The sequence below is a fragment of the Exophiala aquamarina genome, assembly GCF_000709125.1.
Source record: "Exophiala aquamarina CBS 119918 chromosome Unknown aczIA-supercont1.3, whole genome shotgun sequence".
Taxonomy (NCBI): domain Eukaryota; kingdom Fungi; phylum Ascomycota; class Eurotiomycetes; order Chaetothyriales; family Herpotrichiellaceae; genus Exophiala; species Exophiala aquamarina.
The window spans coordinates 88,685-106,238 of NW_013550585.1; the positions used below are offsets into that span (position 1 = coordinate 88,685).

General features: G+C 49.7%; 6 protein-coding genes across 6 annotated transcripts; 5 read left to right on the plus strand and 1 right to left on the minus strand.

The window, feature by feature from the left end:
- Positions 1-1,222: 1,222 nt before the first annotated feature.
- On the plus strand, positions 1,223-1,747 carry A1O9_03637 (uncharacterized protein; the record flags this gene model as incomplete). The annotated part of the gene is made up of 1 exon (XM_013405930.1): positions 1,223-1,747. The coding sequence occupies one exon, from the start codon at positions 1,223-1,225 to the stop codon at positions 1,745-1,747; it is 525 nt and encodes a 174-aa protein (XP_013261384.1).
- A 101-nt stretch (positions 1,748-1,848) lies between these two features.
- Positions 1,849-3,960, plus strand: A1O9_03638 (uncharacterized protein; the record flags this gene model as incomplete). Its single annotated transcript, XM_013405931.1, has 5 exons — positions 1,849-2,144; positions 2,198-2,424; positions 2,474-2,526; positions 2,580-2,701; positions 2,757-3,960. The coding sequence occupies 5 exons, from the start codon at positions 1,849-1,851 to the stop codon at positions 3,958-3,960; spliced, it is 1,902 nt and encodes a 633-aa protein (XP_013261385.1).
- A 475-nt stretch (positions 3,961-4,435) lies between these two features.
- On the minus strand, positions 4,436-5,461 carry A1O9_03639 (uncharacterized protein; the record flags this gene model as incomplete). The annotated part of the gene is made up of 1 exon (XM_013405932.1): positions 4,436-5,461. One exon carries the CDS (start codon positions 5,459-5,461, stop codon positions 4,436-4,438), a length of 1,026 nt encoding a protein of 341 aa, XP_013261386.1.
- Positions 5,462-6,633: 1,172 nt separating this feature from the next.
- On the plus strand, positions 6,634-8,141 carry A1O9_03640 (uncharacterized protein; the record flags this gene model as incomplete). Its single annotated transcript, XM_013405933.1, has 2 exons — positions 6,634-6,726; positions 6,777-8,141. 2 exons carry the CDS (start codon positions 6,634-6,636, stop codon positions 8,139-8,141), a joined length of 1,458 nt encoding a protein of 485 aa, XP_013261387.1.
- A 661-nt stretch (positions 8,142-8,802) lies between these two features.
- On the plus strand, positions 8,803-9,798 carry A1O9_03641 (uncharacterized protein; the record flags this gene model as incomplete). The annotated part of the gene is made up of 2 exons (XM_013405934.1): positions 8,803-9,335; positions 9,396-9,798. 2 exons carry the CDS (start codon positions 8,803-8,805, stop codon positions 9,796-9,798), a joined length of 936 nt encoding a protein of 311 aa, XP_013261388.1.
- A 4,791-nt stretch (positions 9,799-14,589) lies between these two features.
- Positions 14,590-16,654, plus strand: A1O9_03642 (uncharacterized protein; the record flags this gene model as incomplete). The annotated part of the gene is made up of 5 exons (XM_013405935.1): positions 14,590-14,755; positions 14,805-15,321; positions 15,370-15,730; positions 15,781-16,000; positions 16,050-16,654. 5 exons carry the CDS (start codon positions 14,590-14,592, stop codon positions 16,652-16,654), a joined length of 1,869 nt encoding a protein of 622 aa, XP_013261389.1.
- Positions 16,655-17,554: the final 900 nt, after the last annotated feature.

Sequence of the window (17,554 nt, forward strand, 5' to 3'; positions counted from 1 at the left end):
AGCCGTTCCACCCCGATATCGGTAGGAGGAGACCTGCACACGCTACCAAACTCAGGTATTGTTAGTGAGTCAGGTTGGGCACAGTGACACATCAGTCGACTCCGATTGACAAGGTCTAGATCCTGCGTAACTTTTGAAGACGAACCGAAGTCGGTGAAAATATTCCTGCCAGAGAACCCAGAGCACGCCGCCGCATAAAGAGGCACCGCAAGCTGAACTGATTATCCTCTCGGGCGACCCGTTGAAAGGCTTATCAGATTCGATAAGATAGGATAAATTAATCAGATCCGCTATAACCTACTCCTCCTCGCTTACTCACTGCCTGTGATTTGTGCTTCTCGACCACTTTAAAGTCGGACATGCTCTCATCCCACACCACTTCCAACCTTACTTCGTTACATATGCCATCGATCGAAAGTGTAAAGTGGACTGACTCGAATGTGGCTCTCGCGGTGCATTGTCCTTGGAATCCGGTCAATTGGCCATCTTCGTTCCTGCTCCTGGAGCTTCAATGAAACCTCCGGTCATCTGCATCAATAGCACTGAGTTTCTGCATAGAAGGCGTGCTGCGAAATGCACACCATCGCGATCACTATTGATGTATTGATGTGCCCTAGACTCGATATAGGTAGGAAATCCTCATGTGATCCTCTCGGCATCTTGCTATTCCATCGGCAGAGGCATTTGTCGTTTCCTTGGCCATGGGTAAAGGTGCTTGGTGAGCTTGAGTGGTCATGGCAAGCTTGTTTGCAGGATATCATCGGCTCATAACATGACGACATTTTCGACTACGCTGGGACATGTCCATTGGCCTTTACGTTGTCAGTCACCCTCGTTCTGGCCATGTGTCCGAGACATCAAATGGGAAGTGCATTGAACTGTCCAGCCCAAACTCTTACGTCGCCATATTTTCTAAACATACCCACATGTGGTAATGAGCGGTATCTACCGTGTTGATAAACCTAGCTTGTTCTATGGGTCACCAGGTTGCAGGCTCTGGCCATGCAAAAGTTTTTCTTTGTTCCAGCTTCGGGCTAAGCGCGAGGGCCAGATATCCGCGTCCGGCGATTTCCTGCCACTCAGTGTCCATTGTCTCCAGATGTAAGAATCGGACCTAGAGACGCCTGTTTCGCAAGATATATATCTTTTGCGTGGGCCACCTTTTGTTTGTCTGGTAGAGCTCTGCGCGAAGCTGCCTCAGCACCTCCCATACCCATTCACGATGAAGGCCATATCATCTCTACTTATAATTCAACTCCTCTGGAGAGCGGCATCCGCCGACAGGACCGATGTCTACTGTATTGATGGCATTCGCACGTCTCTTGCTGGGATTGTGTTCGACGGAACCATTCCTGGCGACTACTGGACAAATATCTGTACCAATAACCTGAGCGTGACGTCGATGTGGGCAGCGGCAAATGTATATTGTAGTGATCATGAAATCACTGCTGGCGAAGAGATGCTTGGAGGATATTGTAAAGAATATGGACTTGTTACTCTTATTCCATACAACGACATTCTACCAACTCTCACCAAAAAGTTTATCAACTCCCTGCCAATTGTGGAATTCGAGGACACTGATTCCCCTGTCATCTGGAATAGCTCTATACTTATGTCAGCACAGCTCTTCACGGCTTCCAAACGAACAGTCGTACGTTGGCACACGGCCCACCGGGAGAGACATAAGCTGATCATGCCACAGAGCGCCTTTGCGATGAGTTATATTCTCGACTCCAGATATGGGTGAGCGTGCTGGCCTTTCAGGGTCAGACCTTGCAAGACGTTCTCGCTAACCACTGTATCAGATGGGGAGTTTATGGATTTTGGGGGGCTCTCCTTGTATTAAGTATGGCGAATCGATTGGTGACTCACTTCTTCACCTCACGACGAGTCTCAGTGGTGGTTGATATCGAAGGACGGGAAACATCGCCCACCTCGAAGCCATCCTTTGGACTCTACAGTTCCGCCAGTCACTGGGTCCGAACAAACCTGATTGTTCCAGCGGCCTTTGGTTCACATCACCAACGTCTGTACTTTTGGTGTACTATCCCAACTCGCATGGAAACACTGGTTGTTGTAGCGTTCTGGATTCTCAATCTGATCCTCTGTGGGGTCACATATGAGATATTCTATCCGAATCTATAGTAAGTTTAACAGCCGGCCAGATTTCCTCCCCAAGGACTAACCACATTCTTAGTTACACGACCGCGATGCAACATTGGAGATATATCGCAGACCGTACTGGCATAATCAGCTACGCCAATCTGCCCATACTGTGGATATTCTCCGGAAGGAATAACATATTTCTATGGTTGACTGGATGGAGCTTTTCGACATTTAATATCTTTCACCGCCATGTCGCTCGGATAGCCACCATCCAAGCCGTCATCCATTCTGTCTGCTATTCAGCTCTTGAAGCCAACTGTAAGCTATTGGGCCATACTGTGTCCACTATAAAACTCATGCATGATAGATGGTGCCTTTGCGGAGTCGTGGACCGAACAATACTGGTACATGGGAGGCATGGTGAGTCAGGTAAAGGTCTTGACTGGGAACATCTTCTAACCAATTGTCGACAGGCAACGGTTACTATGAGTTTTTTGCTCGTGTTATCATCTGCCTGGCTCAGGGAGAGGTTCTACGAGATCTTCCTTCTTATTCACATCGTTTTATCAGTTGTTACAATTGTTGGTCTATTCTAGTAGGCATCTACCCCTAGATCAACATTGCTGAGACATTGCTGACCACCCTCACAGCCACACTAGGATCTTTGAAGGAGAATACGACCCTTACCTCTGGCCCCTAGTAGCCATCTGGGTATTCGATCGTGTCGCTCGCCTTGTCCGTCTCGCTTATTGCAATCTCCACCTCAGACTGTCTGACAATGTCGTTGGCACGAAGACTGAGGCCTCGTATGATCAAGATGCCAATTTGATACGCCTGGAGGTCACACCAGGATCAAGAATGCTGAAAGCAAGAGCAGGCCAACATTACTACTTATACCAGCCCTTGAAGTTCAAAGGATGGGAGAATCATCCGTTCACACTCGGGGGTTGGAAAAGTGCTGATCAGTCGGGCCAGAGTGCGGGAGCTTCCGTGCCCCCGGGCATTGACCCTCACGCCTCTTACGAGATCAAAGGAAAGAACAAGGAAGTTCAAGTTGTAGGAGTGGACACACTGGCATCGTCAAGTGACCCCTCATCTGAAGAAGCTTCAATCTCTTCCTTCAAACATGCCTCCTCCAATCCGCAAGAGCTCACCCATACATCCACAACTTCCAGCCAAGATACACTCGTGTTCTTTGTTCGTCCCTACAGCAGCTGGACCCTCCGCCTACGTGACGAATGCATCAAGTCGTCCAGCCCTTCTGTCAACACCCACGTCCTCCTCGAAGGACCATACGGCGAGCACAGCCCAGTCCATAGCTATGAGAACGTTGTCTTCATCGTCGGCGGGAGTGGCATCAGTGGCGCTTTGCCTTATATGCAGGAGTACCTCGAATCAACAACGTCGGTTCAATCAACAGCAGAAGGCAACAAGCAGACTAGCCGCACACGGACAAGACAGATCACACTGATATGGGCAACTAAACAATCGGCGATGGTCCGATCTCTTTGTGCGCAGGAGCTCAAGCCATTTATTGGCCACCCAGCTATCGAAAACCATTTCTACGCCACCTCGCGCCACGAGTCCCGCGCGTTGGTCGAGCATGATAACCTAGAAAAGACAAACAGTCATGCTACTGGAATTGGTCTAGGTATCTCCTATGGACGACCCAATATCCGGGAGAAGGTGCTAGGCGTGATTGACGAAGTTCACGCTGCGGGAGCTGCAGGCGGCAGCGTCGCTATCCTTACTTGTGGCCCGGCAGCGATGGCCGATGAGGCGAGGGCTACTGTGCACACGGCAATGAAGCAAGGGAAGAGAGGCGTTAGGTACTTCGAGGAAGCTTTTGGGTAAGTAAGCGTCCCTCTTGATGTAACTTTCGCCTACTAACTCGACATTACAGATGGTGATTGATCGGAAGGCTAGCCAGTGACAATGCCTTCAGTGTTGCACATAAAAGAAAATGGTTAGGTTTCTCAATGCCAGTCCTTCAGAACGAGATATGTGGTATGTCCACATTCCTACCCACAGAAGCACAAGCTATGCATACTCCAGAACACTTTCATCCAATGGGTTCGGGCTCTTGCCTTTCCTTCACTCTGATAGGTTTGATCATGATGAAGATAGTGGAGCAACTCGTCAGTATGAATAGAGTTGCAATGATGTTGAGCAGATCTGAGCATATGGACTACGAGGCCAGAGTACCAACCTGATAAGTAATGACATGAGTGTCGACTACGGCGCATGAAGTTCAGGCCCTTTCGGAATTTCTTGTTGAATTCGTCATTATTAGGTCGTAATGTGTTTCCAACGCCACAATACCCTCAGCCTACAAAGAATCAGAAACTGATATTACGATCTTGCCCCTAGCTCTTCCAGTCCTCAACCTCTCAAATGCTGCAGGTGCCTCTTCAAAGGGAAACTCATGATCAATGACCGGCCGGATCTTGCCCTCGGTGATCCATTTCGCAATTTGCTCCAAGTCGTGTGTGCTCGCCTTTGTGAGGAAGCCAGAATATTTTCGTTGTCCACCACCAAGAAATCTCGGCAGTAGTTTGATTTTCAATACATTCGCGGCAAATGACCACGATATCGAACCGCCGACCATGAGATATTCAGTATCTGGCTTGGTGAACCGGTGACACTCCCAGTATAGTTGAAGATCTGCACCGACATTATCAACGACATGGTCGAACTTGAACTCCTTGGAGGCAAGAGTCTCGATCAAGTTTTGTTTCCGGTAATCAATCACTTCGTCGGCGCCCAGGCTTTTGCATAGCTCGATGTTCGGAGTCGAACAGGATGTAACGACATGACAGCCGACTGCTTTCGCCGTCTGGATCCCAAAGACGCCGGTGCCGCCGGAGCCGCCATTGATGAAGATATTGTCGCCTGCTTTCACCCTTGTGGCTATGGTCTGATAAGCTGTCAGCCCTGCCACAGGGACACTAGCAGCCTCCGTAGGTTTGAGACCGTCTGGGATCGCACTGAGATGGTCGGCTTTGCAGATGGCGTATTCTGCAAGTGCGCCTCCAGCAATAGGATTCTTGCCTGCGGCTCCAAAGACGAGTTGGCCTGGTTTCAAGGATGAACCAGATGCTGGTGTCACGAGTCGTCCAGCGACGTCACAACATGGGGTCGCGATCTTGGGACGTATAAGTCGGCCAATGAACGGGATCGAGGCTGGCTTGTAGTCGATGGGGTTGAGTGCTGTGGCCAACACCTGTATCAAGTGCTGATTATTTGCGGGGGTGGGTGTTCGGACAGACGGATTAAGCTTGAGATTCTTCTCGATTCCGCCTGACGTCCCCGAATACTGCCACGCCTTGTGTGTGGATGGAATGTCCGTGGCCATACTATGTTACTGACTTCCCTGAGCGAAGGCTTTGGCTGGTTGTTTCAGCATAGATAGACTACCGCACAATGGATATATGCAAGAAAGCGAGGTTAGGTCACGCCGAGGCCATTCTCTCTTTTATCCACACCCTCTGGGGTCACGAGGTCATGAATCATGTCGCGAGCTTAACCTGCGAACGTGCTTCACAAGAGGTCTCGTTTGGAGCATGTCATGCTTAGTTATCACGGCCCTAAGTCTAACGGGGTGAACGGTGCCCCTTTTCATGTGATAGAGATGCACTGGCGGAGGATGTTTACGCCGGCTCTCGCCCGGAACCTTGCTGTCACTGGCGGCCGATGCCGACTCTCTTGAAACCGACGAATCTGACGTAGTAGCACGGCCGTATCAGAGTTCACGGATATCCTAGTCACCATGGCTACGAATGAAGAAACGCCGCGAACGAGAACATAACCACACAGTAGTAGTACCAAAGGAAGCAGAATCACTACCGGAATACAGGACAAGTTCCGAAGCACTCTCAAGCACTCTCAACCCAGATCTACCATGAAAGCTTACTTTGTTTAGGCAGATTATAGCGCCCGACCTGGTACCTCGTAAATAGTCTTCGGACATCAGTAATGCTTAGGGAATTGCCTTCATATCCTGGTGAAGAGGACTTCCATGTTGTGGCTTGTTACAGCTTCCGCTTCCCAAAAGAAACCCCTATTCGAAAATTTCATTGCTGTTCGTCGAAGAATGGCCTGTCCAACAGTATTATTCATACAACAATCACCGCTACGGAACATTGAGTGCGTGGTACGGGATCCCTATGAGGCTGAGACCCCCTTCCCAGCTAGATATCCACGAACCTCTCTAGCGAAGGCAACAACTTAAGCCAACCCCGCTTAGGTGTAGGCCAAAACCGCCAAACAACTACCGGCAAAATAAGGAATTTATTTCTGAAGCTTCGTGGAACATGCTGCGTCCAAGGTTAGCAACAAGGAACCCCATACCTGGACCGTAGAATCACAGCTGTCTTCAAAGTCTCTTACGAATGATACGTTGACTATTTACTGAGTGATTGAGAGAACTAGAGCTTTGTGCCCGCCGATTGTCCGGCTACACTATCAACCCTGCGCTTCAATTTTCTCAAGGTGCAGCAGCTTTCCACCTCATCGCAAGGTGAAAAAATGTTTGACTTTTATTCTGAACGGCTGTTGAATAACACCAAAAACTTCCAACCCCGTGATGGAAATAGGTGCATTGAGATGATTGATTATGAGGTATATCAGCCACATTACTTCCTTCTTTGCGATTATCCTTACCTTGGTAGGGAAAAGGCGTTGTCGTGTGCGAAGAAAACGAAGTCGAAAAAGACAACATCGCCGACTGGGCAGCTTCTAGTAGTAGACATGAGAAGTGCAAGGATGGTCATTCTTTGCGACTTCTGATCGGAGCACCCGAGAATCATGAAAGCGACAGCGAGATCCTGCCGCTGCCGTTTTCCCCATCCACTTACGGCGCTATCTGCAGAGCATGGCAACTTCCTTCCGAGTTTCTGCGTATGGTAATGAGTACTTTGCCACTGAACGTTGCTTTCGAAGCTCTCGACTCAGAAGGCCAGGCTGTGAAGGGCCTGATGCTAAGAGCTGGCAGATCGCGAGACTGGAATTTCTGCCTTGGGATCGTCCACAGTCCGTCCACAAGGACCACTTGCGGCATTCTCAGCGGCATGCAGTATGAAGAGATCGAAAAGCTCTTGCAGTGCCTGCGGGAGTCTCGAGCTCATGTCCATGACCCACTGCTCGTACCCGTCTTCTTGCTTGAGTTGAGAGTTCATTTCTTCGCCCTTCTCCTGGAAAAGAGGGCCCTTGGTATCGAAGGCATTGAATATGCGACGGGTATGCGCCATGGTTTCAGCACAGATCCGCGTAAGATTGCCCTCGCTGATCAGGAGAGAAAATTCAAGGCCAAATTGCTTGACTTCGATCCAATCACTCAAAAGCTTACGGGGGTGACAGGGACTTTGAGTTTCTGCGATATGACCTTTCGCTCTAGTAAGCGTGCACTAGACCTCGTGGTCAATATGAGGACAGAGATGGGGCTTGAAAAGCGTATGTCAAGCGGCGGTGCTCTCGATTCAACAATTAGCGATCCCATAGGTCGAAGGATCGACTACCTCAGCGAATTGATCAACGGATCACAAGCATATGGGGCTGTACTTTCGGCGCGCACCAAAGCACAAGTACAAACTGTGTACTCGATGATTGGCCAGCGAGATAATCGAGTGAACATCGAAACTGCAGCAGCATCTCGAGAAATAGCAGAAGATTCGCGTCGAGTCGCAATTCTTACCAGGAAGGACAGCCTCGATATGCGGATTATAGCAGGAGTAACTCTTATCTTCCTGCCAGGAACATTCATGGCGACTATGTTCGGTTCTGGTTTCTTCAGATTCTTACCAGAGAACTCCACACAACTGGTCTCAGGCTGGATCTGGCTCTATTGGACGCTGACGATCACCAGCACCGCGATGGTCCTTCTCTCCTGGTTCTACCTCTCGAAACAACACGGCCGCAGATTCTTTGACATTGAACGTCGCGAGCGTTCCCTTTTGGCATCCTCTCGCGGCAGAGAGGAGGCAGCAATGCTTCGTGAACGCCCAGTCCTGAAGAGCGAGGTCTCGTCGCGACGCTAACAGGACCTGCGGCCGCCTCAGCACGTCGCCCGTATGCCGAGGATAATGAGACCATTGCGGCGATCTGCGATGGTGTTCTCCAAGAATCGATCAACGGGTGTCCGACGTATTCTACCCTTACCCCGCAGAATAAAGCCATACCGTGGGGTTAATGAGAACCGTCGGATGGCACTGTAAAGGTTTACAACATCCTTAACAGTTCCTCCCAACGTTTACTCCAGAGATCGACTCATAACTATTCTAAACTCGTTCACACCGATCTTTGAGTCGCAATAATCGTTAACTGTTGCTACTCTGTCACGAGACCTCAATCACACTACGATTCGCCAGTGATGGCAACAGAAATACTGACGCATACGGAATTCAAGCCGATACCACAATGGACACAGGTTCCGGAAACATCTCATGACCGTAAGGAATGATCAGATTTCACGTTCTATCCATAGTGCTTCTCGAATCTGACTTTTGCCCCGATCTAGTCGACTGGGCCGACCTAGTTACTTTGGACCTTGGTATCTTTGATACTCCTGAGGGGAAGGAAAAGTTGGCTACCCAGTTGTCTGAAGCTGTAAATCGGATTGGTCAGTTAAGCTCAAGTCGCCGTCGAGCATAACGGATCCACAATATTCCTCACACCAACGATAGACGGTGATAGCCACACATGTCCTTGCCAAATGCTAATGGAGTGTTAGGATTCTTTTATATCATCAACTTCGGCCTATCGCAAGAACAAGTTGATCGACAATTCAGCCTTTGCAAGCAAGTTTTCGACCTCCCTACGGATGAGAAGATGAAGTATCGTGCAGACCTTGAGAAGGGCGGCTATAATGGCTACAAGCCGTTTGGCATACGCGAAGTCAAGCCGGGGATAAAGGACAACACGGAAATCTACAACATTCCTAAGTTTATCCCTCAGTACGATCGCGAGCACCCTCAACTTGTCAGGGAGCACTGGGATGAAATCGAGCACTTTGCCCGTCACATCCATTCCAAGGTCGTGGGCAAATTATTGGTTTTGTTTGCAATCGTCCTGGAATTGCCTGAAGACTATTTCCTCCAAAACCACCAGTATGAGGAGAAGAGTGACTGTCATCTCCGGTGGATGAAGTATCATAAACGAACACCGGAGCAGAATGATGCGCTAGACAACGTCTGGGTCAAGGGGCACACCGACTTCGGGAGTTTGACGCTTTTGTTTAGGCAAGACTTTCCCAGGTCGCTTGGGGTCCTGCAATGCTAATGATCTTGTAACAGGCAACCCGTGGCAGCGCTCCAAGTACGAACACCGGAGGGTGAATGGAAGTATGTTAAGCCATATCCAGGAAGCATTACTGTCAATATCGCCGACGCGCTTCAATTCCTCACCAATGGGTTTCTGAAGAGCAGCATTCACCGTGTGGTAGCTCCACCGCCGGATCAAGCAAATGTTGACCGACATGGAGTGCTTTACTTCGTTCGACCCGAAGATAATCTGGAGCTGCTTCCAGTCGAGAGCCCTGTTCTACAGAGGCTTGGGTATGATAAGTCGCTAGACCAGTCAACAGTTGGGCTGACAGCGGGTGAATGGGTTAAAGCTCGCGTGGCGAAGAACGTCAGTAGGGCTGCAAATGATGACGAATCGATTGCAAAGGGAGTTAAAGCGAAGTACTATGACTGAAATTGGCACTCATGCCGTCAGTGGCCTCCAAAGCGTTAAGAAAAGAATGAGATGATGATAGAGCTCACGGCCGTTACCGTATGTTGAGAAAGTAAGATACCTAGTTACAGTAAAACTCAGCATTACGAGATCCACTAGTAAGGGCATTTATACGGCATTGGAGTCCACGGGGATACTGTGCCGTATTGGTGGCATTGCCTCTGCTGAGCCTGAGGGTAGTTGATGGAGGGGCTGAGGAAGATCAACCTGGGGCTCAAATGGTGTGGAAAAGGAACGAATGGATGAAGTAATGAGCCCTCACCTTCCAGAAGATAGATGGTAATGATAGTATCCATAATGGTTAACAAAAAGCTGAGAACTCGATTCAGGAAGGAATATCATGAGACACTATACTCAGCCAGAAAACTCCAACGTCGACGACGGCCCAGAAGATCGACCAGTCGGAAGAAGGTGAGAGTGAGATTGCCTGCTTGAGATGGACCTGGGGATGGGGATGGGGTTGGCCATGTGGATGTTGATAGAGAGCGGGCGGTTATTATTGATGAGCTGAGGCTGGTGACGAATGGAAACGTGAACCAAGGCATCGTTATTTGAGACTCTGAGCTTATACTTGATTGTTCTGAGGATATGATGATCGAGGTTGACACGGCCGACAAGGAGGAGAGAGACGCTTGCTGGGACGCCGGATCACCGATGTCCACGATGACAGTGCTTGTTGTACTGTTTTGAGATCGGTTATGTTCTTTTCCTATGGCCTAGTGATGATGATCCTAATTCAAGTGCTGACGCGGAGACGGGAATCCCTAAGATTGTTGACTTTGTTGTCGATGTTGTAGCGGTCATGGTAGTGGTGGCAGTGGCAGTGGCCTCATCAATCTTCTTGGGCTTCTTCATCTGTCGTTGTGGCGAGGGTCATTCTGCCGAAGACGTCTTTTTCTGTCCGAGTGAGCGACATCTAAACTTTGCCCATATCTTGGATGAGTATGTCTTCCATTCCGGCGTTGGAATCAATTCATCAGGACTCTTTGAACTCTGTTTAACAAAGCTTCCTCAAGAGAGTGGTGGGGTTGCTTCATAGCATCTACTGACATCACAAGAGAGACGCATTCGCAGTGGATCGGTCACAGAAAAGATGGATTGAATAGAAAGGTATCCTGTAAAGAAATTTCACATTTCATCCGAGATTGTTGACATCGGTAAGTAAGTCGAATGCCGCTGCACAGCTCAGACATGATAAGCATATGCTGTGTATGGCACAACATATGTTGAGGGATCTGATAAGAGATCTGTGAGTCAAAATGTGCAAGAATTCTGGAGTTGGACGGGCAGTGTCAGCATCACTAGAGCTGCGTGACTGGATTGCAGCGCAGGTGACCGCCTACAGTACATGGTCCCTCACTGATATGTGCCTAGGTAGGGCAGGAATTGCTATGTAGTTGGTAGCAGCATCTGCATTTCGTCGGTGCCTTGTTGGAACAATCTCATGCAATCGGTCAACCTCGAAATGGCATAGTATTTTACTGGTGAGAACGAGAATAAGGACGGAAGAGAGAAGTTTAGAGAAGAGGCATTGTCCAATTCGGAGAAAACCATCGCCGATGTTGTATTCTGTCTGATCCGTTCAACCAAACCCTCCCTATGAGGAAGCATAACCCTCCAGTGCGATATGCAGGCGATAGCTGGTCAACGTACAATATGGGGAAAATGGCTGGAACCCCCGGAAATTCGAGAAGCAAAGAAAGAGTCTGTATGTGTTTGACATAGCTAGGCGACTGTGAGTGATACTGTGCGTACCGCATCAATGGTTAGGAAAATATTATCCTGCCAGCTCTGAAACGACGCTGGTGTGAGGCGCACTTCGTCGTTCGGTGCTTGGAAGTGCAGTAAGGGATTGGCGGCTCGTGATTGCGGGTTTGGCATCGGGGGGCTGTGTAGCCACGGCCATCTCATGGGCGAATGGTGGAGCAGGTTCTGTATGTTCGGTATTATATGGGACGAAGTTTGAATTGATCGTATGGGCCTCCCGCTGTGTCTTGCTGCGCCGCTTGCGGTTTCGGTAGAAACAAAACCCAGCAAGGGTTAGAAGCGTCAGTGCCCAGAGACCACCGAGACCAGCGACAATTCCAATCCAAAACGTGTTGCTCGAGGTTGCTTCTGAACCATTTTCCGACGCGCTTTCCGAGTTTGTGCTGGGATATCCGTATGCAGTGGTAGAGATGGGAGAGGCGGGAGTCGCGGTTAGGGTGGTTTGGCTTAGGGTGTAGGAGGTAACAACGCTGGACACGGCGCTTTCAACCTCCGCCGGTGATTGGATCGTTATCCTTTGTGATGAGGCGAGAATATCTATAACATCAGACTTGTAGATGGCGAACCAGAATTCTGACCCATTCTGCCCAAGACCGTCCGGGATGCTGACATTCCACCAAAAAATAGGCTGGCCAGCATCTCCTACATCCCCTACATCCCCTATCTCGATGTTAGTATCACTGACGACAAATGGGTGAAATGAAATACGCAGGAGAATGGCGTAATTATCTTGGTCATCGAAAAGGTATAGATCGACCGGAGCCTCCTCGGTGTACCAAGTCACGCTCATGACAGACCCGATATTGTAGACATATCTGGGAGGTCCGTAGTAGGAAAGATCGTAGGGCTCTGGCACTACAAAGTAAGTCCCAGAATCTTCGTCGGTTGACAGGCAGATATGGATCAGGGCAAAAAAGAAAAATAGTTTGTGCATATTGCAACTTTTGAGCCTCGGCAGCTTTTTAGTGTTGCAGAACTGCATACCTCGGAAGGTATTCTGGGGTAGATGAAGGGCGACGAGCAACGCAGCTCAGCGGAACGATATTTATGAAACAGTTCCATCGTCCTGTCATGATGTCTGCAGCGTCAACAGCACCCGACCTTGGTCAGGTAGGAAGGATAGCCATGAAACCTCGAATGACATGTAATACAGGAAAAAGCCAACCAAGAGGATTTCAATTCTGACCAAGGCTGAACCTTTATTGGAAATGTTCAAGATCTCGGAGGGATGCCTTGATCCGAAAGACATGAATTTGGCACTTTTCGTTTCAGGCACATGCCAGCACCTGATCGTAAATTCTTTATTGGTGTCACTTTTGTGAAAGTGATAGTTCCATCCCTACCATGACCGCAAGAGACATCATCTGCGGACCGCGTTCTCTTCCATTGGTCTCTAGTAGGACAGGCAGGTTGCAAGCTCACGATTCAGGGCAGTCCGGGCACTGATCAGAACTCAGATAACCAACTTCGCAGACAGGGCGAGCTTGAGACATGAGACTACGCAAGGTAGACTGACTGATGCCTCTGCCCGCAAGATAGTGTGAAGGCATGGATGGCTGGCTATGAGACTCTCCTGCCAGTGCTTTCGGTTGAGGGCATGGAAGTGATGCACAGATGGACATCAGGAGTCCTGACTAAGCGCAAAGGGTGGATGTGCTACGGTCGATCTTAGAGTCAGTGCATGAAAGTGCACTACGGTGCAGCTGCGTCGCCGTGCTTGCCTAGTCGATTGGCTAGAGCATAGGGATGTCTCTCTTGTCCTCATCGCCGTTTGACAATGTCTGCATCCTTTTTGAACAGAATGTCGAATCTCTGCAGTGCTAGGGGCAATCTCACACTATAGTCGACGACATCCAACATTTTCCAGCAATTTCCGTCAATATATTGTTTGAGTTTTGCGGGGCCAGAACCCGCGAGTCGCGACCGGGTGATGTGCCGACGTCTGAGCTGATGGTTTGCCACCTCGACATCCGCACGTCCAAGCTCAGCGTCGCGTGCGGAGAGGCTGTATTCCCCAGCCATCCCTTGTGCGTTGAAAACAGCTCTTTCACGTTGTTGCGCGGAGACCATCCAGCGCCCTATCAGCTTGTCATCGCTCAAACAGAGAATCTCACCGTGAACTATCGTACGGCGCAGAGCAGCAGCTTGTGACTTGGGTGTTGGCACTGTCACTGTCATTTGATGTCATTTGGGCCTTCTTACTGACACGGCGCTATATTATTTCGTCTGTCAGACCAGAAATCAGAGACGAGGCGACCTCCTCCCCGCCGGCTCTCAACAGCTCCCAGGCCTGGCCAGCATCAGCACAGTATTCTTTCCACCCAAAAGTGAGTGCCCATCCCAGTTACACGTATCTCGGTCCCCCTCGATTGTCCGAAAAGAAACAACAAACACAGACCCAGACCTGGTTGGGAATATTACCTGGGCGAGGGTGACCGGCAGAGCGTGAAGCGTCTCTTGGCTGTTGCATCGATTGGGGAAGTTGGAGTGGCAGTCGCCGTGGTCTGGCAGCTGGCAATTGGGTAGGTGCTACTCACTCACTTTAGCGTTTTCCCCGTTGCGCTGCGCTGCTTCCCTCCTGCCTCAACTTTCTCCATTATTGTTGCCGCTGCAGTTCACAATCTTCACTCGTCATCTCCATCTCGAGATACACACCTCTTGCTTCCTCCTCCATTGGCGCATACACCCTGAAACCATCATCGAGTGGTTGCAAGTCAGTCTCCCTTCTCTGTTGTTATCGCTGGCTGCTCCTCTGCTGCGCCCTGCTGCTCTCCCTCTCCCGCGCCCGTTCTTGTCGCGTCAACCCAACCCAGCTGTGCACTCGATTTTCTTCCTCCCAAGACGCTCGAGCATCATCTCCTCTTCATCAGATCTCCTCCAATATCATCACAGCTACTGACTCGAACCATCAACAGAATTTGCACCCTCTTCTGCCACGCGCTCCCCCAACGCGTCACCACATCCCCCCCTCCTTCTCATCTTGCTATGGCCGACTCAGAGCCAGCTCAGACTAAGGTTCCTGTCAATGTTCCGGAACCTCAGGATGATGCCCCTCCATCTCTAGCAGAGCCTGCTTCTGGACCTGCTGCTGAGATGTCTGGGGCTCTGCCGGTTGACACTTCTTCCGAGGCCAAGCCAACTGAGACCACTGGTGAGATCGCTGTGATGAGAGCCAAGTAGGTGATGCTAACAGCATGTAGGCCATGTGACTGCGAACGGCGCTGTCGATTCCGCTCCAGAGAACACCAAGGACACACAAGAGATACCTACAGAGGTAGAAGCTGAACCTCCAGTCGCGACTGAGCCAGAAGCAAAAGACGCCGAAGTAGCCGAAGCAGCTGAAAAAGCTGAAGAAGCTAAAGAAGCCGAGCCAGAGGCCAATGGCACACCAGCTGGAAAGAAACCTGTCGCTCTCAAGCGAAAATCCTCTGCAGGTATCCCTGAGCACAAGGGCAAGAAGCTCAACAAGAAGAAGTCCATGACGAAAATCACTCATCTCGACGCGCAACCCGGTGAATATTATCTAGCCAGATTGAAAAGTTATCCTCCTTGGCCCTCCATCGTTTGCGATGAGGAGATGCTGCCAGAAAGCCTCCTCAGCACCAGACCGGTCACAACCAAAAAAGACGATGGTACCTACAATGAAGCCTATGCAGACGGTGGCAAAAAAGTTGCTGATCGGACATTTCCTATCATGTTTTTACATACGAACGAATTGTAAGTCGATCCGCCCGCATGATCGACTTCCAGTACTGACCGTGGCAGCGCTTGGATTCCCAACACAGATCTCACGCCCTTGAACCCCGAGGATTGCAAAGATGTGCCGGAGAAAGGTAAAGCCAAGGCTTTGTCAGCTGCCTACAAAGTTGCTGCCGAGAACAATGATTTGGAACACTTCAAAACTCTTCTCGACGAGCATGCTGCTGCTCTCCAAGCAGATATTGAAGCCAAGGAAGCGCGAGATGCTGAAAAGGCTGCCAAATCTGACAAGAAAAAGCGCAAGAGTGAGGCCAAGATTGAAACCGAGGATGTGGACATGGAAGACGCCGATGCCGAACCTGTCGCCAAAAAAGGCTCCAAGAAGCGCAAGAAGGAAGTGGATAGTGATGATGAAGAGTCTGAAAAGGTAGGTTTGCGCGTCGCTGACTCTGCGTGTCATGTTCTGATTCTGATTAGCCTGCAAAGACGCCCAAAACCACCAAGATCAAGTTGAACACAAACAAAACTCCAAAGACCGAAGAGAAGAAACCCAAAGAAAAGGCACCCAAGGCCAAACCAGAAAAGCGCAAATCCAAGGCCGCCCCTGTGAGCGACGAAGAAATGGTTGATGCTGAACCAGAGCCAGAGGAGAAGCCTTTGGATCCCGCCGAAGCACGCAAAGCTCGTGAGAAAGAAGGTATGAGCCCATGTGTTCGGTTGATCTCAACATGCGCTAATAGTCCCAGTCCTTTTCCTTCGACACAAGCTTCAAAAGGGATTCCTATCTCGAGACCAGGCTCCTCAAGAAGACGAAATGCCTCAGATGTCTACTTATATCAAGAAACTTGAAGGCTATGCTGATCTAGAAGTCGCCATCATTCGCACAACCAAGATCAACAAGGTTCTGAAGGCATTGATCAAGCTAAACACCATCCCTCGCGATGAAGAGTATCAATTCCGAAAGCGATCTCTTGATTTGTTGAGCCAGTGGAACAAGATCATGGGTGCCGAACCAGCTGATAACGAAGCTGGCACTGCTGGAGACAAGGAATCCAAATACACCCCTACCACCAATGGAGTCCACGATGAAAAGTCCGAAGAACCAGCCGACGAGAAGAAAGACGACCCGACTGAGCAGCCTGCAAAGCCCATTGACAAGCCGGTTGCTGAAACCGAGTCAGAAATCTCGGCTGATCCGGTTGAGGTCAAGCCTGTAGCAGGAGAATCTGAGCCAGCCACCACCACAGAAGAGCCAAAGGCTGTTCTACCAACCCCAGAGGTTATTGAGAAAGCCCCAGAATCAGCTGCTGCCGCAAGTGAAGCTGCTGATGTCGTCAAAGCGACAGAGTGAGGGTCTTTTACGCCCAGACATATGTGCAATACAGGGGAGAGACATGTCTTGCCAACAAGTTTGCTGGCAGCGGGTCGCCTCAAATTGCAAGATCTACATCCCGGTGATGATAGGTCGAGAGCAGAAATTGTTGATTCGGAGTCTTGCGGGTGGCATGAATCAAAGACTAGGGCAAGGGAATGAATGCACTTTCCTTGCCGAATGGATGAAACGAAACCAAGGCACACAGGTTGGGTGTTAGACTGAGATTGGGTTCACTCCTTGGAGGCAGAGGTAATTCAGGAATCGTGGATGATTTTATTGACATGAATTGGAGACCAGTGATGAGCTGGGTTTCTAATCAGGACTTCAATTCAGCTTCAGTGATCAGCTCTTGTGCTTGCTATTGTGCCTCCGAGCCAAAGCCAGGCTGCTGACACCTGGCGAAACCAGGAAGAACAGTGTGAGAAGGGAGATCACACCAACGTTAATCATATCCATCGGTGGACGGATTTACCAACTCGCCAACTCGTTGTACTTTAGAGGAGCTACGTATTGCCTTGTTCAAAAGAAGAAATGCATGAAAAAGTTTTGAAACGAAATCAAAAATGGCAGTCCCAAGTGTGGTCGGAAGCCGCGTTATTGCTAGATGGAGCATAAAAGTGAACGAGCACCAGGCAGGGCAACGACAACAACAGCAACAGCAGCCCAGAAGACCAAGAGGAAGAGCAATACTTCTACCCAACCAGGCAGGTTATTGGTCGTGTCCGTGAAAGAAGTAAATTCAAGATTGATTATACAGTAATTTGGTATAGAGAGCCCCTTGGAAAGAGGCACTCAGGGGACTTCCCGCCTCCAAAATCATAATCGTCCCTTTCTCCCACGCTCTGAAATAACCACTGTAATTGGGTGTCCACCACA